General features: G+C 39.9%; 1 protein-coding gene across 3 annotated transcripts in view; it reads left to right on the top strand.

The window, feature by feature from the left end:
• Positions 1–21,305, top strand: part of sash1b (SAM and SH3 domain containing 1b) — a 43,961-nt gene that overhangs the window by 984 nt on the left and 21,672 nt on the right. For 2 of the 3 annotated variants that reach the window (XM_058615993.1, XM_058615994.1), the window contains exon 2: positions 96–755. In XM_058615993.1, the coding sequence (XP_058471976.1) occupies positions 273–755 (483 nt within the window). In that variant the 5' untranslated portion in view covers positions 96–272. The remainder of the gene's footprint in view (positions 1–95; positions 756–21,305) is intronic. The other variant, XM_058615995.1, reaches the window with a different exon arrangement.

The following is a 21,305-nucleotide window of genomic DNA, read 5'->3' as shown; positions in this document are numbered from 1 at the left end:
CTAGTTTGATTCAGCGTTCATTCTGCCTTTCTCTCATATCAAAATCAAGGTACTTTATTAATATCTCTAAATATGTGTTTGTTGTGTTCTCTAAGGTTCTTCTCTCCACTAATAGATGTGTCCACTATGGAGCACTGAGCGTGGCACTGTGTTGAAGGTGGGGGTTTCATGGATCCCAATGCTGGAGAGCCTCAAGTCAGCTCCAAACAGTGGTAAGAAGATGGAGACGATGGCGTGCATATAAGATAGACCTTCATCTGTTCCGTTTTAAGATGAGCCAAGGGCCAAATCTTGTCCTCGAGTGGCTCACAAAGCTCCATCTGGCCCAGTATGTGGAGTCATTCATCGACAATGGGTACGACGACTTGGAAGTCTGCAAGCAGATCGGACAGCCAGACCTGGACGCCATAGGTGTCTCCATTGAGTATCACCGGCACAGACTTCTTTCAGCAGTGCAGGGGCTAAAAGAGGACGACAAAAGAAAGTCGCTGGGCTACTATTACACCTTGGAGCCTCTGGATGCCTCCACTTGTCACCACACTTCACAGTCAAACACAGAGGATGACTTCAGGACACTGAGGTCACACACAGTGACCGCAGGGATTCACCAGGCCTCCTGTCCTGGAAACCACAACCTGAGATTCACAGATTGTAACGACTTTATGACATATCCCAAACTGAAACTGAAAGTACTGATAAGGGATAAACTTGCTAAAGACGGAATTAATCTCGGAGAAGCGCCTTACACCTACAAGGTAAGCCATACTTCCTTCGTTTTATGATGCGTCGACACCAAATGCTTGCCTTTTGAAGCGGTGTCTAATGGAATTTAGCATGCTTATGTTGATGTGTAAGTGATGAAGTGTGTGTCGAATTTCTTTGATGGTGTTGACGTCCAGTAATTCTTTATTGGTCCATGGATGCAGTGTCCTCGTGTCTTTGAGAGTCAGTGAGGTGTGTTTGCTCAAAACATTCTCATGTTGGGGTCAAGGTTCATTTAATTAAGTTTAATGTGTGAGTGGGCGCTTTGTGGAGCAATGCCAAGGTTTGCAGCGTTGTCTGACATTTAACATCACAGTGTAAGTTAGGTAATTTGGATAAGAGCATCCTTAATCGAAAAGGATTGTAATTTATCTTCCTTCTAGGTGGCTTGCATTTTGAAAAATAAGTATTTAAAAATATAGAGTTGAATATAGAGCTTAATGATTAGAGTCGACGTTACATTTCAGCCTTTTCCTTGCTTCAAATTGCAATTTCCATTTGAAAATGATAAGTGTTCTACCTTAGAGTCAGGTTCATATTGTAATAGAATTACAGGCTCATAGAATGCCAAATGTTTTTGTTACAGAAGAGTTTAAGTCCATTTTCTTGGCATAATGTCCTGCTCCAGGGCAGCTGTGTGGCTCAGGAGGTGAAGTGCTTCATTAGTTCCAAGGTTTGAACTACCTGACGAAAGTGTCCTTAACCCTCATATGACCATCAAGATAATGAGGCTGCCTGGATTTATTTAGATTTTATGGCTGTGGAATTGTCGGAAAATGTTCAATGAGGGAGTTCTTCTGCCCCTTTCTGCTCTGTTTTCCAAGATAACTTTCGATATCTGGCGGTTATGCAACCGTTTAGGAATTACCGTACTGAGAAGCTAATGAATCTTGTCTGTGATTGGACGGTCGTTCCACGGTCGTTCCACGGACGTCCTGAGGTTCTACCGTAATGACAAGTATATAGGCGCAATGCTCTATGTTCTCTGCTTTCTGGTATCCATCCATGCGTCTTCTACCGCTTTATCCCCCGCTGGGTAGTGTGCCAATCTCAGCTGACATAGGTGGGGTCGAAAGGCAGGGGTCACACCCTGGACAGATCGCCAGTCCATAGTTTTTGAATTTTCTAGGTCTAGGAGTTCTGGAAAAGAGAAGTGTGCATGCCAAATCCTGTCAGTGATGACAGGATGGTCACAGAAGGGTTAAGGAAGAGTCTGAGGATGCTTTTCATGACTTAGACCAGTGTGATTGAGGTAACTTATCACCATTGGTGCCTGCACCCCTATGACTCGGAGATGCATCACAAAATGTCCATTTTTCTTTCGGTAACAACACAACTCGTAAATAGGACAAAATAGGGCAGAAATACAGCAGAAAAGAACCCTGAAACTTGACCCTTGATTTATTTCTACTGATTTGATTTATGTATTTTGTTTTCTCAGTTCAGGTAATATTCTGCACTTGGCTGTCACTCTGTTCCAGGTTGTTAGTTTTAACTTTACCCATGTGCCTTTGGATAATTTTGCTTGTGAGGTGCTTTAGTTTTCTCTACCCTGTCTCTACCATGTGGACTCATTAAATTAGAATTTTTATACCTGCACTCTCTCTTGATTTGTTGTCCAGCACTTGGGTCCTACATTGCAATATTATAGCTGAAATTGCATCAGAAATTCAGAAAACAGCAGGGTTATTATTTGACATGGAGCCAGAAGCCATATACCTTTAAATTAAAACACTGACTACAACCAAATCCTCTGACCTCTGCGGGGGAAAATAAGTAGGACAATGGATCGCTCTTCACAGTGACAGATGTTTACTCTAATGGCACATTAAATGATTCTCTGGGGATCTTCTCTGCTCTGACAACTGTTCGGGCTGTGTTGATTGCAGAGATTATTAGTAAATGTAATTGCAGAAGATAGTTGTTCCGCTTTGGCATCCCAATCCATTAAGTCCATAATAAACTCTGGGACTGGTTTGAGGCCAGTCAGGTGGAAAACCGAGTGGCACTGGGCTTATTTACAACAATCAGTCTCTATTGTTGTAGGTCAGGATTGATGGACTCTGGATTTGATTATGTCACAGGATGCTGATGTCTGCCAGTAGACGATACACGCCATGCTGCTGATATGAATCTGTTTCAGCTGTATTGTAACAGACTGTCAGACTAAATCCCTGCTAAGCAGCACGGTTGCACACCACTTCATAAGAATATCTTAACACGTTCAGACCAATGGCATTTTAGCTCCTCAGCAGTGGCACTCGGCCAGCGGAGAACATGTACTTTTTATGCACACTGATGCGCGTCTTCTTTTTATGTCTTTCCTCAGCTGATACAAGTTTGAAATGCTGCTCATCCATAATTAAAGGATGTTGTCCAGGGGACTGATGAGCCTGATACAACTTTCCTGTTTGATTGAACTGTGTATTTATCCATATGGAAAATTGTGCATTTTGGCGTATTCTAATTCATTCTAACAATTACAATCTGTTTAGAGAAGCGTATTTAATTCCTCTACAGTGCCATAAGCTTTAAGAAAATGTTTGCATTGCACCTTTAAAACTGTTTGGTACATGCCACTTTCACCACTACAAGCATATGCTGTTCATGAAAGATGCAGAAGCTACAAACTATGAAGTGCAAATGCACTTTGTGGTTCACATCCAATGTTTCTGTAGGTTACAAGCAATATTGGCACAGTTTGATTTAACTAGAAATGATAATAAAATTCTTAATGGGCTTAACGATTTTGAATAAATTTGACTGAAATTGTGATTGTGATATGATGAGATCTGTGAGAAGCAAAGATGTTTTCTTCTGTCTGAATAAGACTTAATCTAAGATTTAATCTAAAATGGTAATTTTTCACACATTTTGGCTTGAAGAAATATTGAAATATTGCAATTTGAGAATTGCAGCGGGCCATAATTTTAATTTTGATTAAGCCCTTGATTGAGCCCTATTCTCCAGACGTGAATTCTGGCACTGTTATACTAGGGTTTAAGTTCATTCACAGGGTAAAACAGCTTCAATAAAACTCAAAGCATTTTAGTATAAGTAACAAAACTATTTAATTTTAATTTCTCCAGCCTCTGAGTGTTTAACATCTGGAATATTATGTCTTCCTCCCTTTCCAGTAGGAAATAATCCAAGCCTTTGGCTCAAGCAGTACACAATTAATCATTATATTAACATACAAAGTCATGATGTTGCATTACAGTATGAATACACACAATATTTTTTACTCTACTTATTATGTGAACATTTAAGCTCCAGATTGATTCGGAGCAGCTTGGATAATTTAGGACAGTCGGTTCATTTGTGGAAGCTCTGTGTGATAACAGCCTTTCGGAGCAGTTTGACTTTTCAAGTCCACGGTAAACAGTTGCAGAATGCAGGTATGTAGGCCAGTACGGCTCATTTCCTCAGCAGGAATAGCATGAGTTAGCTTCAGGCTACATCTGCAGCTCCGCCAGCAACACTGCTTTATCCAAATGTATGCAGACCTTAGCCAAATAACATAGTGTGTTATTAATATGATACCCCATACTGACATTGAAAATTGAAACATTTTGGTTATTGCAATTTCCATTTCCACGAGTTAGTTGTCATACTACACAGGAATAATCTGAAAGCATGGGCAATTCAGCTGGACAATGTTAATGTTTATACATTTCAAATACACCTAAAGGTGCTTTATTTTACATCATATGATCTAAACTCATCATATGTCAGAGATTGAATAAACGAGTTGAATTGAAACACTAGCTTTAATTTTAGCCGCCAATTTATTCTCAAAATCCATTTTCACATAAACTTTGTTTATGTTTTGCTTTGGTGTTTTGGTCTGTGTCTCCACCCAATAATGCAGCCTGTAGCACTTCAATGAACTAGATGCCAGCAGAGAGATTCTAGCTGCTATGCGTCCAAAATGCAGAACGTTCCCAAAACTTAAAAAGCCTCACTATTCCACTCAAAAACGTCTCAACCAGAGGAGACAAAAACCTGGGATCTGCAGTGCAAAGCCATTAAAATATATATATATGCGGCTGAAAAGAGAGAGGAAGTTGACAAAATACCTGCCGATGTGGATACTTTTCTCCCGGACATGGAAGCAAAATGGTGAAATTCATCCAAGCTTACCTATGACTCTTTCTCTGTCTTATTTGTTGGTGGATATTTAATGTATATACATTAAAGTTTTCTGTCACGTTATCTGGTAACCATGCTCCGTCTGTGTTTTGAACTGGGAATGCAGTGACAGCTTTACACATGTCACCTTTATGTATACAATGTAACTCTTCCTATTTCATGCTGGGTGCCTTTTTGAATGTTAAACTCACTCGTTGTACCATTTCCAGCTGTGTGTAACTCACATTGGCCTTGATAGAGTTTGTTCTGTGTGTGTGATCAAACATCAGTATTGCTTATCCTTGGGCACTGTTCTGTCTGCTGTTGTGTGCAGTTCTGATCTGTTGTCCCACAATGCCTCTGCTTCTCAGTCTGGGTTTGATAGTGCAATCAATTCCCTGTGAGCAATGTGCTTTCCTGACCACTCTGCGCGCATGACTAGTTCCCACAGGCCCACAGGATCTATTGGTGACTTTGACAGAGAGATGAGGGGGGGAAAAGTAATGCGATTAAAGCTGGTTGAGCTGTAAATGACCTAAACACTGGCACCGCCATGTTTTTCACTGGGAGTGTATTAGGGATTTACTAAAAAAGAGGTGGAAGTTGCCCTCCGGTGTAGAAACCGACTCGTACTTTTTAATACTATTCAGTCAGTCAGTTTTTCACAATAAAAAGAAGAATCGATTCAGGGAAGTGAAACTGTAGAGTGCTTTTACTTTCAAACAGAAACAGGATGTTCTGTCTGTGTCATATGCTGAAACTGTGAAGATGCCTGCACAGCTTTTGGTTAAAAATAGGCAAGTGGTCTTTTTCCGAAAGAGCCGTGTAGCTTACACACATATGTCACACCTGAGACGCACGTCACACATGGGAAGTGTGATCCCTCTCCTCACGTAACTTGTGGCTAAATGAAAAGTGAAAAATCCATGCATCCAGTGTGAGGCTGCACAGTTTTTATGTTATTATTTTGTTCTGTTCTACAGTATTTTGGCCTTATCATGATCTAGGTGCAAGAATTGTTTAAAATGATTAACAACCTAATGTAGATGTTCATGTTCTACAAGTTGTGTTTTTTTAGCTGACTTAACAATAGTCACGCAACTGGCCAGAAGGCCACATTGCAGCTTCTGGCCTGGAAACATCCTCAGAATGGGGTAGCAAATCTTGAGTTGTTCTGAAGATTTCCTTTTGTTGCTGTGCCAGAGGATTGAAGGACAAGTAAGACCAGCAAGCTCCTTTTGACAGAAGAAAAGCAAGTTTGAATAGAGTCTGGCAATGTACACACTCCGCAGCAGCTGACAGCTGTCTCTGCTTTTGTTACTATAAAAGGAGACTGAATAGACTCATTTTGTTGAATCAAGTTGGTTATAAAACACTAGCACAGATGTTACCTTGAGGACCAGTGCTGCATAATGTGGGACAGAGAGGACCTGTAAATGAAAGAGAGGTGTTTTTCTTCTCTGTACCTTGAAGTGCTTTGAGTGTGTTGTTTCTCAAATGTTTGGTTATTGGTAAAAGATGGTTCATCTGTTCTGTTGGCCCCATGATGACCCCTGTAAAGGATGAATGACTACAGATGAAAGATCTTTGTTTACTGCTGTGAAGCCAAACTTCGCTCTCTGGTAAGATTACTGTAAAGAAAAACAGCAATCTTAAGAAGAATAAGAAATCCATCTGTCCATCTGTAAGTTTACTATGAAAGTAAAGTAACTTGCACTACCACCAATCCACCCTGACAACCATAACCTGATCACCTCATATTACCCCACATTAAAAATCCAGTGAGCGTCACTCTGTGTACTAATTTTACTACTGGGGAAAAATGGTAACCATTAAGAGATGAGTCTAGGATGAGTGCTGCAATTTGTATTGAGATATTGAGAAGTGGTCAGAGTGATGCGTCCATAAATGTCACTGAAAGGTCCCTGGGGTGAAATTTGGGTGAAATACACCAGACTTCTCTGTTAAATATTGAGATTTTTGAAATTTCCTTGCTAAATGTTAGAAGTTTTCTGGATTTTTAAGTATTTTTAACTTTTTGATTCCTGTGTCGGACATCATGCTCATGACTCAATGACTCAATGACCCAATGATGACACTCACTGCCAATCAGTGGCCGTCACATTTTAGTGTCGGCTAAGCTCGCCACAGCAGGTATTGAAAAAGGCACCAGGTTCCAGGTACTATCCATAACGGAATAGCAGGAAGAAAAGACGACAATTATTCGATTAATCGATTGTCAATCGATTACTAAATGAATCGTCAACTATTTTGATCATTGATTAATTGTTTTAGAGGTTTTTTTTTAACAATTAATACCAGCTTTCAGCTTCTTAATGTGAAATGTCAATATTAGGAAAATTATAACACACCTGATGTTGCTGGTGGTAATTTGTCACACTGTTACCCAAGTTGTCCGTTTGCTAGTGAATACAAACTGTACAATATTTACATGCTGTGCTATATGTTGGAGTGAGTGCATAAATAAGAATCATATATTTGTAGTTGGTCATGTTGTAGCATGATGCCCTTATAGCATATTGTTTATCCATTACCCATCATGTAGAAACACTGTAGGGAAGCTTGACTTATGGACTTTATTCATGTCATGTCAGTATACATTATGTCAAACCAGTGGGCCATTTCAGAAATATTGCTGGATTATTGCACTGAGGTTGCTCTGTGTGTGTTTATGTGTGTTTGGGGGTGGGGTGGGGGGTGCACAGTGCACTCAGCGGCTTAACATGCCATGAACACGCTTGTTGCTTATAGTTTGGAATTCAGTATATTCCTGGCCAGCCAGTTAATCACAGCGTGGCCCGTTGACATGGTGTGTATGAAAGACAGGAATGTACAAGGATCGCTTTTATTATACCTGTTCATATATCCAGCTTTATCACATTAGATTACTGTGGAGTGATATCACAGATGTTAATGTTATTCACACGGGGGAATACTATGCTATATATAATGTAAACGTTCATGCTAAGCAGGGCATGATCACTGACCTATATTTAGGAATTTAAGATTAGAAGGGTCCGGGGTCAGTGGAGTGGTGTTTGTAAACAGATGTTGCTAGTAGATCTCTGTAATGTATAGATTCCATACAATATTGTATGCCACGGTACACAAACCTTTGAAATGATTTGTGTCGTCGTTTTGTGTCCACATTTCATTTCCCTTTAGGCTTATTCAAACACTCCTCAGTCTCCATCCTTCGCCTCTCTGATGCCTCAGCTATTGTACAACAATGCTAAGTAGGTCTTTGAATCTATCTGGCACTCTCTGAATTTAAATCACTATGCAGCAGAGAAAGCGCCCTGTGCTCAGTGGCAAACAAACACATGAAAGAGGGTGTCAGGCTGTGAGGGTGGGGGGGGGGGGGGTGCGTTTCATCCACAGAGTACCTTTTGTGTGTTGGCCTTGTGTTCACAATATCATATCATATATTTGTTCCTTACCATCACATCTCTGTGTTGCCAAGATTATGTGATGCAGAAACAAACGCTGTTTGTCATTTCTGTTTTAAATGGCTATTAAAATTTAATTTTTTCCCCTGTGCCCCAGACCTGTTAGGGATTTGTGTGAGCAAAGACATTTTTAGAGCATCTCCTTTGCTGTTGTGTTTCATCACCACTCGGCACTTGGCGGGTCTAACCATCTCTCTGCTGGGCTATTTTTACTGCGTGCGGATGATGGGCCATTTCAGCAAGGGTTGGCATGTGTTTTCACGCAGTCAAGCAAAGAAAGGTAAATGCTAAAAGTAAAGGGTCAGAGAGAGAGAGAGAGAGAGAGAGAGAGAGAGAGAGGGGCACCATTACTCTAATGGAGTTGTGTTTCTTCTCTGTGTGCAATTGATGTACTAAAATGAATATAAATGTAAAAACAGGTAACTGTCTCATTAAAGAAAAAGCCTGATCCAATGATTTTGACCAATATCGGACCAGTACCGATACTGAATCCCATCCCTATTTAGGACCCAAGGGTTTTGACAAGATTAAACGGCTTTTTATTTTTATAATAGCCAATTTAGTTGACCGTATTGACACACTATCTACAACACCAATTTCTCCAACTACGCCACCATTTCCTTGCATCAGCCTGATACTTTCTCTAAATACTCTCTAAATAAAAACATGGCGGCTGCCAGCTGGGCCAGATTTTATCCTCTTCACACTAGGCTTGTCTAATAAACTATACACCTGCATAATAACTTGTATGTGAATATCTTTGCCACTTTTTGCTAGACTTACTTTTCTGGCTGAAAACTGAAGTTTGTAAACGGAAGTTTGTATATTATATTGGCCAGTTGCAATATAAGATATTTCTCACTTAAGCAGGTGTAGATTTTATTATGTGAGCCTTTTGTTAAATGCTGAAATCAGTTGTATTTCTTCTATTCCTGCTGGCAGTGAGCATCATGTCCCAGCCTGGTTCACAGGAAATTGTGGCGCACTTGGCAAATTCGGTGCTTATGTGTCAATACCCATACAACCACACTATGATTATTCAGAGTCAGGTTATATAAGGTAGTCCTGTGTCTCCTCAGAGACCTCAAGGTGTTCCTGGACCAGTTGTCCTCCCAGGCCAGATGTTCTGTCAAGATTCATTAAACCAACATGGAGACCAACCTATCTCTAACTCAACTGTCTAGACACCCTGAGGCAGTCAGTCAGACATCAGTGCTTGTGTGCCTGCAACACATTTTTATGTGATTTTTGTATTTGTCAGTAAAAGGGATTTTCACTTTAATTCATCATTATAGGTATCGTTGCACCTTATGGAATATAGGTCATGTATGGATTGCAGCTTATAGGAGGTTTACATGCCCTGACTCTTGGCACATTAGTGCTAATTCTACATGACACATAATAATAGTTATTCACCACTGTCAACAGAGCATCCGTTTGTTTCAACATTGCACCGATTTTGCCTACTAATGAAGACATTTCCATTCAAACACTTGGCCCATTTACGGAAAGGAGCAGTTTGACTTGTGTGCCAGGGTTCAAAAACATCCACAGGTTAAAATCTGATGTGGTATGATAGGAAATAAACACATGCAGTGTTTGTGTGAATGGATTAAATGAAGTGGCATCATCCAAGCCAGATGTATGAGGACCAGTGAATGTAGGAGAACATCTTCCCTACCCCCACCCCAGCTCCCACACACAGAAGATTTAACGTTGCCTGCAGCTCATTCAAAATGCAAAAGAATGAAAAAGAAGACCACACACTGTAGCGCACATATTATATCTATGTAGATGTTTGGCGTTTGGCTTCAGAATTAATTCATGACCTTTTTTTTACAGGTCAGATGAGCACTTAACATCTCCCTAACACCAAAATACTTTCACCTGAATCACAGCTGTCAGACAGTCGGTCCACCGCAGGTCTCAGGTGGTCTGGCCTCTTTGCTGCTCTGTTTGTCTGCAGGCTATTCCCAGGTCAGTGTCTGAAACAGTTGAACCAGTTTTTGGATTCATCAGCAGTTACCTCAGCATCCTGTCGGACCACATGTGCAACGCTTGACACTCATTATTAATTAACACACCCCAAAACAAACAATCATGTATTTTTTAACAAGTAAAAATGTAATCAGTGTGCCTAGTGGGCATCTGACCAATACTGTTTCCATCCCCATATTCTAACTTCATCAGGCTTCCAAGTAAAGGTTGAAGTTTGAACTTTTTAAGTCACAGCTCTCTTATTTCCATGAAATATCGATATAAAATGATGTGCAGCATCTCTATTTGGGATCAATTGATTAATTTGAGCACTGAATTCAGTGTGCAAACACCTATTGATAAATGACTGAGCATAACACATACACTTGAGGCCAACCACTGAATCATGAGTGACCTACATGATGTATACAACACAAAAGTCCCATATTTTAAATGTGAAATATTACATTACATTTTGCATGTGACTTGTTTGTGGCTGGTTCAAGGTCTCGCCCCAACCAGCAGCAGATTAATTTTGTAGAATTGGGACTGTTCCCAGCGGTAATGCCACGTCAGGCAATGGCACGGAAAGCAAAACAAATGTCACAAGCATTTCCAGAGCCAGTAGGAATTTGGTCGTTTTGTTTATTTCGAGGCAGTGCATCATCTCGCTGGATTGTAATGAGCCTTTCAACATAAACCCACTTCTGTGGTCAGTCAACCCTCTTACTCAACCACTCTGAATGCATCGACGCCATTTGGATTTGGTGCTCTGGCTCATCAAAGCAACATTTGTTGACTGTTAAAATACATTATTAACTTTTACCAAGCAACCAGATGCATTGTTTTTTTTTAAATTTTTAATTAGAACATAGTACATTAAAAAAAACAGAATAATTCTATTGCAGCCTTTCTGATTTGAAGAACTAGTTTCATCTACCTGGGCAGGGTTTAATCCACCTGCCTTCCACTTCACTACAGCCTGAAAACCATGCAAGTGAGACTTCATATCAAGAACAGCAGAAATAATATGACCTTTCATGAGAGCCATAGGCGTGTTTGTTTTTTGTTGTTTTTTTATATATTAAAGAAGTCAGGGTCACACTCCTGTAGTGCAGTACCTTCAGACAATGACCTACTTTCTGCTCGCGTTCGTCTCCACAGCAGCGAACGAAGACCTTCATCCCTTATGAATTTCATATGACAAGACAACTGACAGTATATGACAGAATAAACCAAAAAAAAAAAAAAAAACGACGCACTTCCACAGTAAGCTGTGCTGCATCTCTGCTGACCCATTTGCATAGAATATGCAACAATTCTTATATTCATGGCCATGTGAAATTAAGAAGACATGGTTCTTGAATTCTCACCCCTTTTCCCCCGCATTTGATAATTTACGACTGGGAATGTGCGTAATGTTTCCCTCTCAGCATACATAATGTATCCACTCCCAAGAAATCCAAGTTAGATGGAGGAAGTATATTGTATTTGTTTCACCTCAGGTTCACTCATTGTGCCTCTTTTTTTTTATAGTCTGTTATCTTCATTTGTACTGAAAGGTAAACAATCTGAAATCTGTCCGTCCGTGAAACTGTAACTTGCACCGCAATCACTCACTAAAACAAACAGTTCCTTATACTCTCAAGAAGGGCTGCACGATAAATTGTTTAAAAAGTCGCGATCTCGATTCACAACTTCACGTGATCTCATTTCTAAATGACAACGATTCCATCTGCATTTTATTTCATGAGCTGCGTCGCAAATAAACAGTCCTATTTTCCTCTCTGAGTTTCTCACCACAAACGCAGCCTTGTCGCTGCCTTCTCTCTCAACATGTGAAGCCTTTTCATCACAGGATTCACTGGAGGCAGGAGCCCGTCTGCAGTTGAGAGTTTACAAGCAGCGGTACAGAACATAGGAGAAAGTGTGTGCTAAGGAGAAATAAATACAAAATGGATGGTGATGAAAACCCACATGGTAGCGACGAGAATCACACAACCACCCGACCCGAGCTTGTGCCGAAAAAAAAGGCGAAAAAAGCATAGCAGGCTTTCAGCAGTGCTGTTGCTAAAGACTCCTCAGTTAAATGATGAGATTTTAGACATTTCCTTTACTAAATGTTAGCGATGAACCCACATTTCAGGATAGTTAAGTCTTTTTAACTGAACTACAGTTCGGCATCTGATGACGTCACGCAAGTCGAGCTATTGGAAACACGCCATATGTCACTTAGGCCACTACAATAATAATAAAAAACAATAATAACAATAAGCCCATTATGCAGGGCCTAAAGAAATCACACTGTTTAGCACTTCACTTGAATTGAATGCAGCCCTACTCTCAAGTAACTGTATCTGAATTTTAGTTTAGACAGCAGAGACACTGAGCACCTATATTTGTTAAGTTACGGGGAAAAAAAACCCATTGAGACATTTGCTGAGATGAATTTCTAAGGTATATCGACAGATCGCATTACTTTAATGCATATCTACAGGCCTTATCACTTGAAGGTTTCCTGTAGACTAAAGTACTGGATGTACAACCACCCCCCTCCAGCCCCAGAGACACTTAATATTGTTCCTGAAAGCTAAATGTTATGATAATCGTGTCTCCTTTTTGGTAAATGAGTCTAGGAGGACATTTATGATTTACCAGAACCTCCCTCTGCAATAAGAGCTTGACCTCGAGCGTGGCAGAGTGAGAAAAGAACTGTTGATGACTTGGCCGTTTAACTATTGTTCAAAGTAAATTAGAGTTTGTTTGGCTGTCAACAATTTAACAAATTGTTCAATTTAGAAACAAAGGAGGCCTCTGCCTTGTGGCCTGGACTGCTGCCTTGAATGCACTGCATGAGAGACAGTAGTCGGACAATGTTACTTTCCCTGATTAAAATCAAATGTAGGTCAACCTGAAATGAATGAATAAGACAAAAACAACAGCAACGGTAATGACGACGGAGCAATCACAGCACAACTCAGCCGCAGAGCAATCAAAAAAAATCTAAAAAGCCCCGTCTGGGTACATTGTTTTGGTCGTTAGATGACAAAGTTGGGAAGCCTGGTTGTATGGAAGATATTTGAAGCTTCCAGTGCTAGAACCTACCTCAGAATCAGTTTCTCACTTTGAAAGATGTATTATTTTCCTCTCACTTGCTTACTTGTTTTCAATTAAAATATATCACACATTTTAACCACATTTTCAGAAATGTGCTAAAAAATAATTATTTCTGTCCACTGTTGTTAAGTGAATATTGGGAGTTGGTTCACCAGGATAAGGAGTAGGAAGCGATAGGTGGCACAAAAGTTTGGGCCACCTCAGAAGGAGAAGAAGATGTAACATGATGGCGTAAATAAAGAGTGCTAGGCAAGATCAAAAAGTGTGTAATGAAAAACGACCACATTGCTCTTCTCATCTTTTATTGTAGTAATAATTTGCTTTCTGCCATAAGTCAAGGAATGTTGTGCTTTGCCCTTTTCTGGATTCACCGATTTTTCCAATATTTCAAGATTTTCTTTTTTGCACATTCATGTCTTTTAATGCACAAATTGACAGGCTGATGGAAGCCCAACCACTGTTGTCACTGGGAAATTCTTAAAAAGGGAACGTGAAGAGCTGGTTCATCTACGATTACGCTGTGTGCTTTTTTTTTTCTTTAAGAAAGTGATGGATTCTACCCCTAATTGTTCGGCCATGATAGATTCCCATTAAAGTTTAAAAGCTTGTCTTGGCATGCATTTATCTTCCTCTCATGGGCCTCATCAAGTGCGTCCAGCCTGCATTTATTTTTATACTTATCTGGATGCATGAAACAAGTCTTTTAAATAACGTATAGCGATTTTTGTGCTGCCTCGGTGACGGTGAAACAGCCTTCTCCTCTGAAAAGGCTTCTGCGCTTCCCGGGGGAAATAGATGACGGTGAACTTCTGACTCTTTGGTGCTGTAGTTGATGTGGACTGTGTGTCTATGGTGTGTCCCTAAGGTGAACACTGAGAAGCTCAGGGAAAGTGATAGTCCTCTAAGAGTATGTTTTTGAAACCATTAGGGTGGGTGTTATGTTATCCACTGAAAGAAACAGGCAGCTATGGGTGTCGGCATTAGAGGTAATGCCTGTTGTGAATTATTGAGTGTCACTTTTTATATCTGCAGTTCAGGTCTGAAGACTTTTGTCAGTTTCTTTACAGCATTTGCTGAGAAGCAGTGAAGTTGATGGTGTGAATGTAACCACCATTTCATCCTCTTCTCTTGCTTATATCTCACTGTTTATTGTAGAGTCTTTGTTTGGAGGACTTGGTGAAAGGGGGTTGTTAGTCGAGAATCTGTCCGTGGGTCTGTGGTCTGTGTGTGTGTTTGGAGAATGACCAGTTGATTTGGGATTTGTAAACGCATATTTTCTCGTTCCAGATGGCAAAAAATGGCCATAAATAGTCATAACACATAATTCAAATAGTCAAACTTAAATTTAAGAGCAATGTTCTCTTACCTTGAACATCTAACTGAAGTTTTCTCCGGATGTAGGTTTTAGCCCAAGGGAAGAATTGTTAGATTTTGTGGGTGATCTCGACACACATCTGGTTTCAGGTTTTTGTTTTTTTTAGGATTGTTGACAATTTTCAGATAAGGGAGTGTATTGAAACTGAACCTTGGGTTCTTCCTTTCATTGAAAGTAACTGTGTTAGCCTTGCTGTCATTTCCTGAAAAGTTGCGGTTGCACTCGGCACCAAATCCCAAAACACGCTTCCTGAAGTCTCTAGACTCTCGTCATCTGTATCATCTCACTTCTGTTTGGTTTATCTCACTTAGTGTCACATTGTGCAATTCCATGAATTCCACAGAGGCTGCATTATGGAGTTATTAACGGTTGGAAGTGCACCATGCTGCCGTGCAGCAAACCTAAAAAGCCAAACTGGCTATGAATGCTGTAAACATCCTCTGATGGTTTTGCCAAGTGGTTTATTCAAGTGTCAGCGATGTATTTCTCACTCATGTGGACCAAATATGATATTTTGGGTCAACTGCCCCTGTCAACACGTTGATATCATGTAGCATAATGTTTACATAGCTTGCTCTTTATGCTGATAGGGGAATTAATTGCTTCCAGAGGTCCAAGCTTCTGCATTATGCATGTTACATTGCCTTTTAATAATTTAGTATTTGAATTGAATTGAATTGAATATTGAATAATTGAGAGCCATAGATTAAGGCGGTGTTTAGAGAACGGCTCAGATTAAACTGTTCTCTTTTTTTCCTTTGTTGTCTATCTTGTGATGTTTAAGCAACTTGTTTAAGCAACTTTGGAGTCAAGTGGCACAGTTCAGTCACCCATCACCATTAATAGGGAATTCCCTCTGGCTCAGTTAAATCAGGCCCATTCTGTTTGTCTTATTGTAGCTCAGAAATCTTTTTTTGCCTCTTTTTGCACATAATCTAAATTTTGTCTAAGGAAAAATAGAATTGCACTTGTGTGATTGTGCATTGATTAACAACTCTGCAGAGGGATTGCGGCATTAAAATCACTTTCCAGATAATTGTTTATTGACTGGCTATGTTATGCATTCATGCTTTTATTCAGTTTATTGATTATTGACTGTTCAGCCCACATGATTAAACGTTTTTCACTGGGAAACAGTGGATGTTTGATGTTACATGTAAACACACAGACAGATTCCTTCAGTCCAACAATCTTCAACAATCAATGTGCCACTCTTTGCCCTTGAATTGCTTCTCGGGTATAATAATAAAGTTTTCTGAATCTGAATCTTGATGCCAATATTTTCATATATGGTATAGGTGGGCAGAACATACACTTTAAATGCACCACTGCACCGTACTCAAAGTGATTAATGCATAAATGTTATCAATCATCAGCAACAGCTATTAAAAAATGGTTTCCTTGTCAATTTAGGCTCAGACCTGTTGTGTGAAAGTTGGAAATAGGTGCAACAAGACTGCTTAAAAAAATCACCTCATCTACTGTAAGAGCAACACAATTTTGTTTGTTGAATGTGGTGAACTGGTGTGTTTTCTTTTTAACCACCTCATTTTTTTTTGACGTAATGGTTAATGTACTTCCTTTACAATGTTTTCTACACCAGCTTCTAATGTAAAATAATATGTTTCCCATGAAGTAATCTGAAAAACATATGGCTTTTGTCCTTTTTCTCTTGGTAATCTTTCATAAATCTGTTGTGTAGTGTTGGTGTCCTAGAGCACAGTAGTGCCTACGACCAGATATTGAGCACTCGCTTACATTATAATGTACTCTCAGACTTAAATTGAATTCTATGCCTACTTTGGTCAGAACAGCTTTACTCTTACAAGTGCAGGGAATCACCTCCTGAATTTAATCTGATATTGTGTCATATGTCACAGATAATCCATAATGGACAGACTGACTGCAGGGCAAGCAAAGCAAAGACCTCACTCTTTGATTTGATGATGTCATACAGAACAAAGTGCCAAGGCATTTTGCAGTGTTACTGTGCATAATACTGAATAGTATTCAGTATCTGAACGGCTTCTGCTCTTATACATAGGACATGAAGTCCTGTGAATTGATGCTCATCGTCATTTTTCTTCCTGCACATAATATATGTCAAACCATTTATACCACTGTGATAATAACTGCCATGCACTTAATATAAGCTGAACTCACATGATTGAAGTGCTGTTGATTGGTCTCTGCTTGTTTTCCCTGGGTATTTGATAGGGCTGCAATGATTAACTGATTATTAATCAATTACTGAATGAAACATCAACTGTTTTCATCAACTGATTAATGCGCCTGTGCTGATTGATAAGTGTTTCTTTGCTTCATACAACAAAGAGAATTTCATTCCGAGGTTTTTGGGAAACACCAACATTTTTCACCATTTTCTGACATTTTATTGACTGAACAACTAATCAATTAATTGAGAAAATAATCAGTTAATATACACAGTTCCTGAGAATCCTGCAGACAAATCCAACATCCTAGTTTTAACAGCTGATATGACTTGAGCGCTCTTGCTTTGCAAACCAGCAAACCTCACAAAAACAGGGAAAGACGTGGAGGAGCTGCTACTTAATGTGGGTGATTCACTGCGCCAGGTGACCGCCATCGTGTCCCCCGAGACATGGAGTGATGCAAAAGTGAGTTTGACCCTGCGGCGTGCGTGACAAGGCAACACAGCCGCATGAATTGCAATTACCGCCACAGTCCCAGTGTATAGAATGTTGGAAATCACTTTTCTTCATCCTCATCTCAAATATCAGATAATGAAACGTAAATAAAAGTAGTAAATAGTCTGTTATTGTGCAGTTAAAACGGTGATAAATGAAAGCCTATGATCTGGAACGTGATAAACAAAACCAATACTGTTAAAAGACCCAAAATCCACACTAACCCCTGCCTAACCATACAGGAGGTGTAGAGGGATTTGACTAAGCCCTTTTGAAAAGTAATTTGTGATCATACAGCTATTTGGGTCAGTAATGCTTGATTTGTCTAGACTGGTGTTTGGCTAAAATACACCGACAGAAGGATACTGTTTTATTGTAAATCGTCTTACTATACTCCCTCTATAGCTAACCATTGTGTTGGAGCAGACATTAGCTCACTTACACCCTGTGGGAAAAGTGGTGACTGATGGTGAGTAACCTTATGGAGTGTCAGGAGCATTTTCCGTGCACTCATGATTAACACTGGCTGGTGTTGCTGCCTATTTTGTTGCAGGTTCCATGTTCCTCCCTCTCGGCATGATAGATGTAGGTATAGTGTACCTGAAGCCTGGGCTTCACCAACACATCTCAGATGTTGTGTGCTTCACTTTCACTAAGATTAGTGCAGACAAGCTAAAAAAAAAAATTCCACATGGCACAATGAGGACACCGTACGGCCACACCAGAGCGTCTGGCGCTATGTCTGGTGGTTTGTAATTGGGGTGAGTCACGAGTGAGCAAAGTATGGCCTCCAGCTGTGCCTCTAATTAATATTAAAATAATATATTTACAAAAGAACCTGATATCCTGTCTGCTGGCTACTCTTCTTGACTATTATCCAAGTCGACAGAAAGTTTCGCATATGTCGCATAGTTGCTGCTTCGCTGTTTTGATCCACGCCAAACGGGCGGTTTAATTCAGTGAAAAGGTTGAAGCAGGCGAAGTGGTTTGGACATATTATTCTCAGATTGTTTTCTCCATGGTAGTGAAATGTTGCAAACAGGCAAAATGCTAACATTTCCTGTTTTTTTTAGTCCATATAGTGCGATTTTTTTCCAGAATCGTGCAGCCCTAGTTACACTTCTTAGTTTTTATGTTGTTTATGTTTCCTGAAGTGTGTTACGTGAGTTGAGTTTGCAGTGATTCCTGGAAGAAGTCCTGTCTGAACATCATGAGACGGTGTCTGTCTGCAGGCAGGCTGCCTCTGCCTGAGGGTCAGATCTATCATTCTGACATGTCTTTCTTTTATATTTCACTTAAATCATGTGATTTACCGGCGAGATGTTTATCGCCGGGTCACGCGGTTAAAACTCGGATGAAGTGAACTTTAAAATCATACTCCTCTTCATGAAATAGACGGAGGATAGGTTCCGCAGATCTGTTTGTAAAAAGCAGTGGAGTAAACAAAGGAGAGGCCAGAGCCGCTGACATTTAACTTCCAGCTTTTCAGAGTTCCTCTCTGGAGTCATCCTTGCAGAAAAACCTGAGATTTTACATGGATGACATGAGACAGACAGACAGACCTGCACAGGTTCAGCCATGAATGTAAATTTGTGAAGTTCTTGGCTTGGCTTTTTATTGAAGCTCCCCCACAGTGGATTGTGTTACAGCAAAAGTTATGTTATGTTGACTTGTAAAGAGTTTGGGTTTCAAGAAAACATCAATTCTCTATTTTGTAGCGCCTGAACCATTCATTGTATTCATGTTGAATCTTAACTTTGAGACAATGAGGTCAGCAAATGGCAAAAGCTGCAATGAACGTATTGATTGCATCTCATGTGGTTTATTCATAATCACATTTTAAACCTATTCCAAAGTGGATAAGTAAATGAATTTGTCACAACCGGTGCAGTTACATATTTTCTCAAACTTTTTCCAACCCTATCATATCGAGCGTTTGTGAAAATGATTACTCTGAAAAAACATTTCACAGAGACTCTGTCCTCTTCTCCATCGTTGTGTACTTGTCTTAATAACACTGTCCAGGCTATGTCCACGTAAAAATGCATCGTGTCCATTATTCAGGCAGTTTTTCCCCTCCAACGCCCATTAGACATTAATCACGTAATGGTCTCCGCGGTGGCCCATAAAATCAATATGAGAAACGTGACTGTGCTCATCTATTATCTCATTAGCCGCGAAACGACATATTTACGGCTGGTCTCCATTTAAGTTTTACACACTGGATATATCAGGGAGTTTAGTTGTGCTTTAGAAATTGCTTCGCTCGTAATGATCCGCTCTCTTTTGCTCTTTGGACGAGACAAAGTACCTCCCAGTCGAGGCTGAGTGATACGGCTTATAAATAATATTTGGATATTTTTAGGCTCCGTCCTGAATTCTAATGTTTGTCTTTCTACATCCTATGTACCAGAAATCACAAGGTTATTATGAATGAAAAATAATCTTTACGCATGTGACGTTGTCTGATGCGAGAACATCAAACATCACTCGCCCGTGGGTGTTGAATTTATTTATTGACTCAAAAAAAAGGCTTTACTCTGACGTTTCCAGCTTTACTCAGTTTTTGGGTAAATAGCTGTCTCATCTCTTATTCTCTTTACCATGTGATGGCGCCTGCAGCATTTCAGTGGATCTGTGTTGACATCCATTTGGTGAGGAGACATGGTTTTACATCTAAAAAACATGTACGATGTCCATCATGGACATCGTACATGCCCCCCCGTGGCTTGTGGAAAGAAATATAGCGATCAAACAAGAGAATATGTGTCTGACATGTTAATGGCGATACATGCTCAGTAGTCAGTTTATTAGGTACAGTGTGCTACGCAGTCGAATGCTTCTCTGCTGGTTTTTTTTTCTGAGGTGTTGATTTAACTTGGCGTTGAGCTTCTGAAACTGCTTAAGACGATTCTGTTAAGCTGCTGTGTTTCTATTAAGCCTTCAGTATGATACGTGGAGTGACCTCGGACAGTTGTGCTGTGATACGATTCAAAAACACCACCAAGCACCGTACATGCTGTATATTATAATTAAACTACATTTTAAGACTGATTTAAGATTATGATTATGGTGTAGTGGTTAGCACTTATTATTTTCATAATCGATTAATCTTTCGATTATTTTCACGATGAATCGTTAGGTCCATGAAATATCTGAAAACCTTAAAAAATGTTGATCGGCGTTCGTCAAACCTGGAAGTGATGATGTTCTCAAATGTCTTGTTTTGTCCACAAACCAAAATGATTAACTTTTAATGACTTCTTTGTTATCCAGAGCAAAGAAATGAAGCAAATACTTGCATTTAAGAAGCTTAAACTATCAGAAATGTTGTTTTAACTGAACTGTCCAGGGTGTGACCCGGCCTATTGCCCTATGTCAGTCGAGATTGGCACAGCACCCCTCGTGACCCTTTGGGTTAGGGTGACCCTTTTTTACAAAACACCTGCCGGCATCCAATATTTTCCATTTTGTGATAATCAGAACACTAATTTTACCCATTTCCTTGCTTTGCTGTTGTAGAACCCTGTATTATGCAGCGCGGTGATCCAGAATCTGGAATCCCTTTGAGACTATGACTGACTGTTCAACTGATAAAATCACTTACTCACTGTCTTTGTTAAAAACATATGAGCAGCATCTGCCGTGCTTGTTGTCGCCGTATCAGAGCGACTGATGCCCATGTGGTCGGTGAGTTATTTTCAGTGTAGGCAACCCTCGCACCTGTGTCAGTCAGCGAAACACATTTTTGCCAGATTTACTACAACTGTTTTGCGTTCCAGGAAAAAAAAGGAGTCATGTTTG

Source organism: Solea solea, chromosome 18 (genome assembly GCF_958295425.1).
Source record: "Solea solea chromosome 18, fSolSol10.1, whole genome shotgun sequence".
Classification (NCBI taxonomy): Eukaryota; Metazoa; Chordata; class Actinopteri; order Pleuronectiformes; family Soleidae; genus Solea; species Solea solea.
This window is presented reverse-complemented; position numbering and strand designations above follow the sequence as displayed.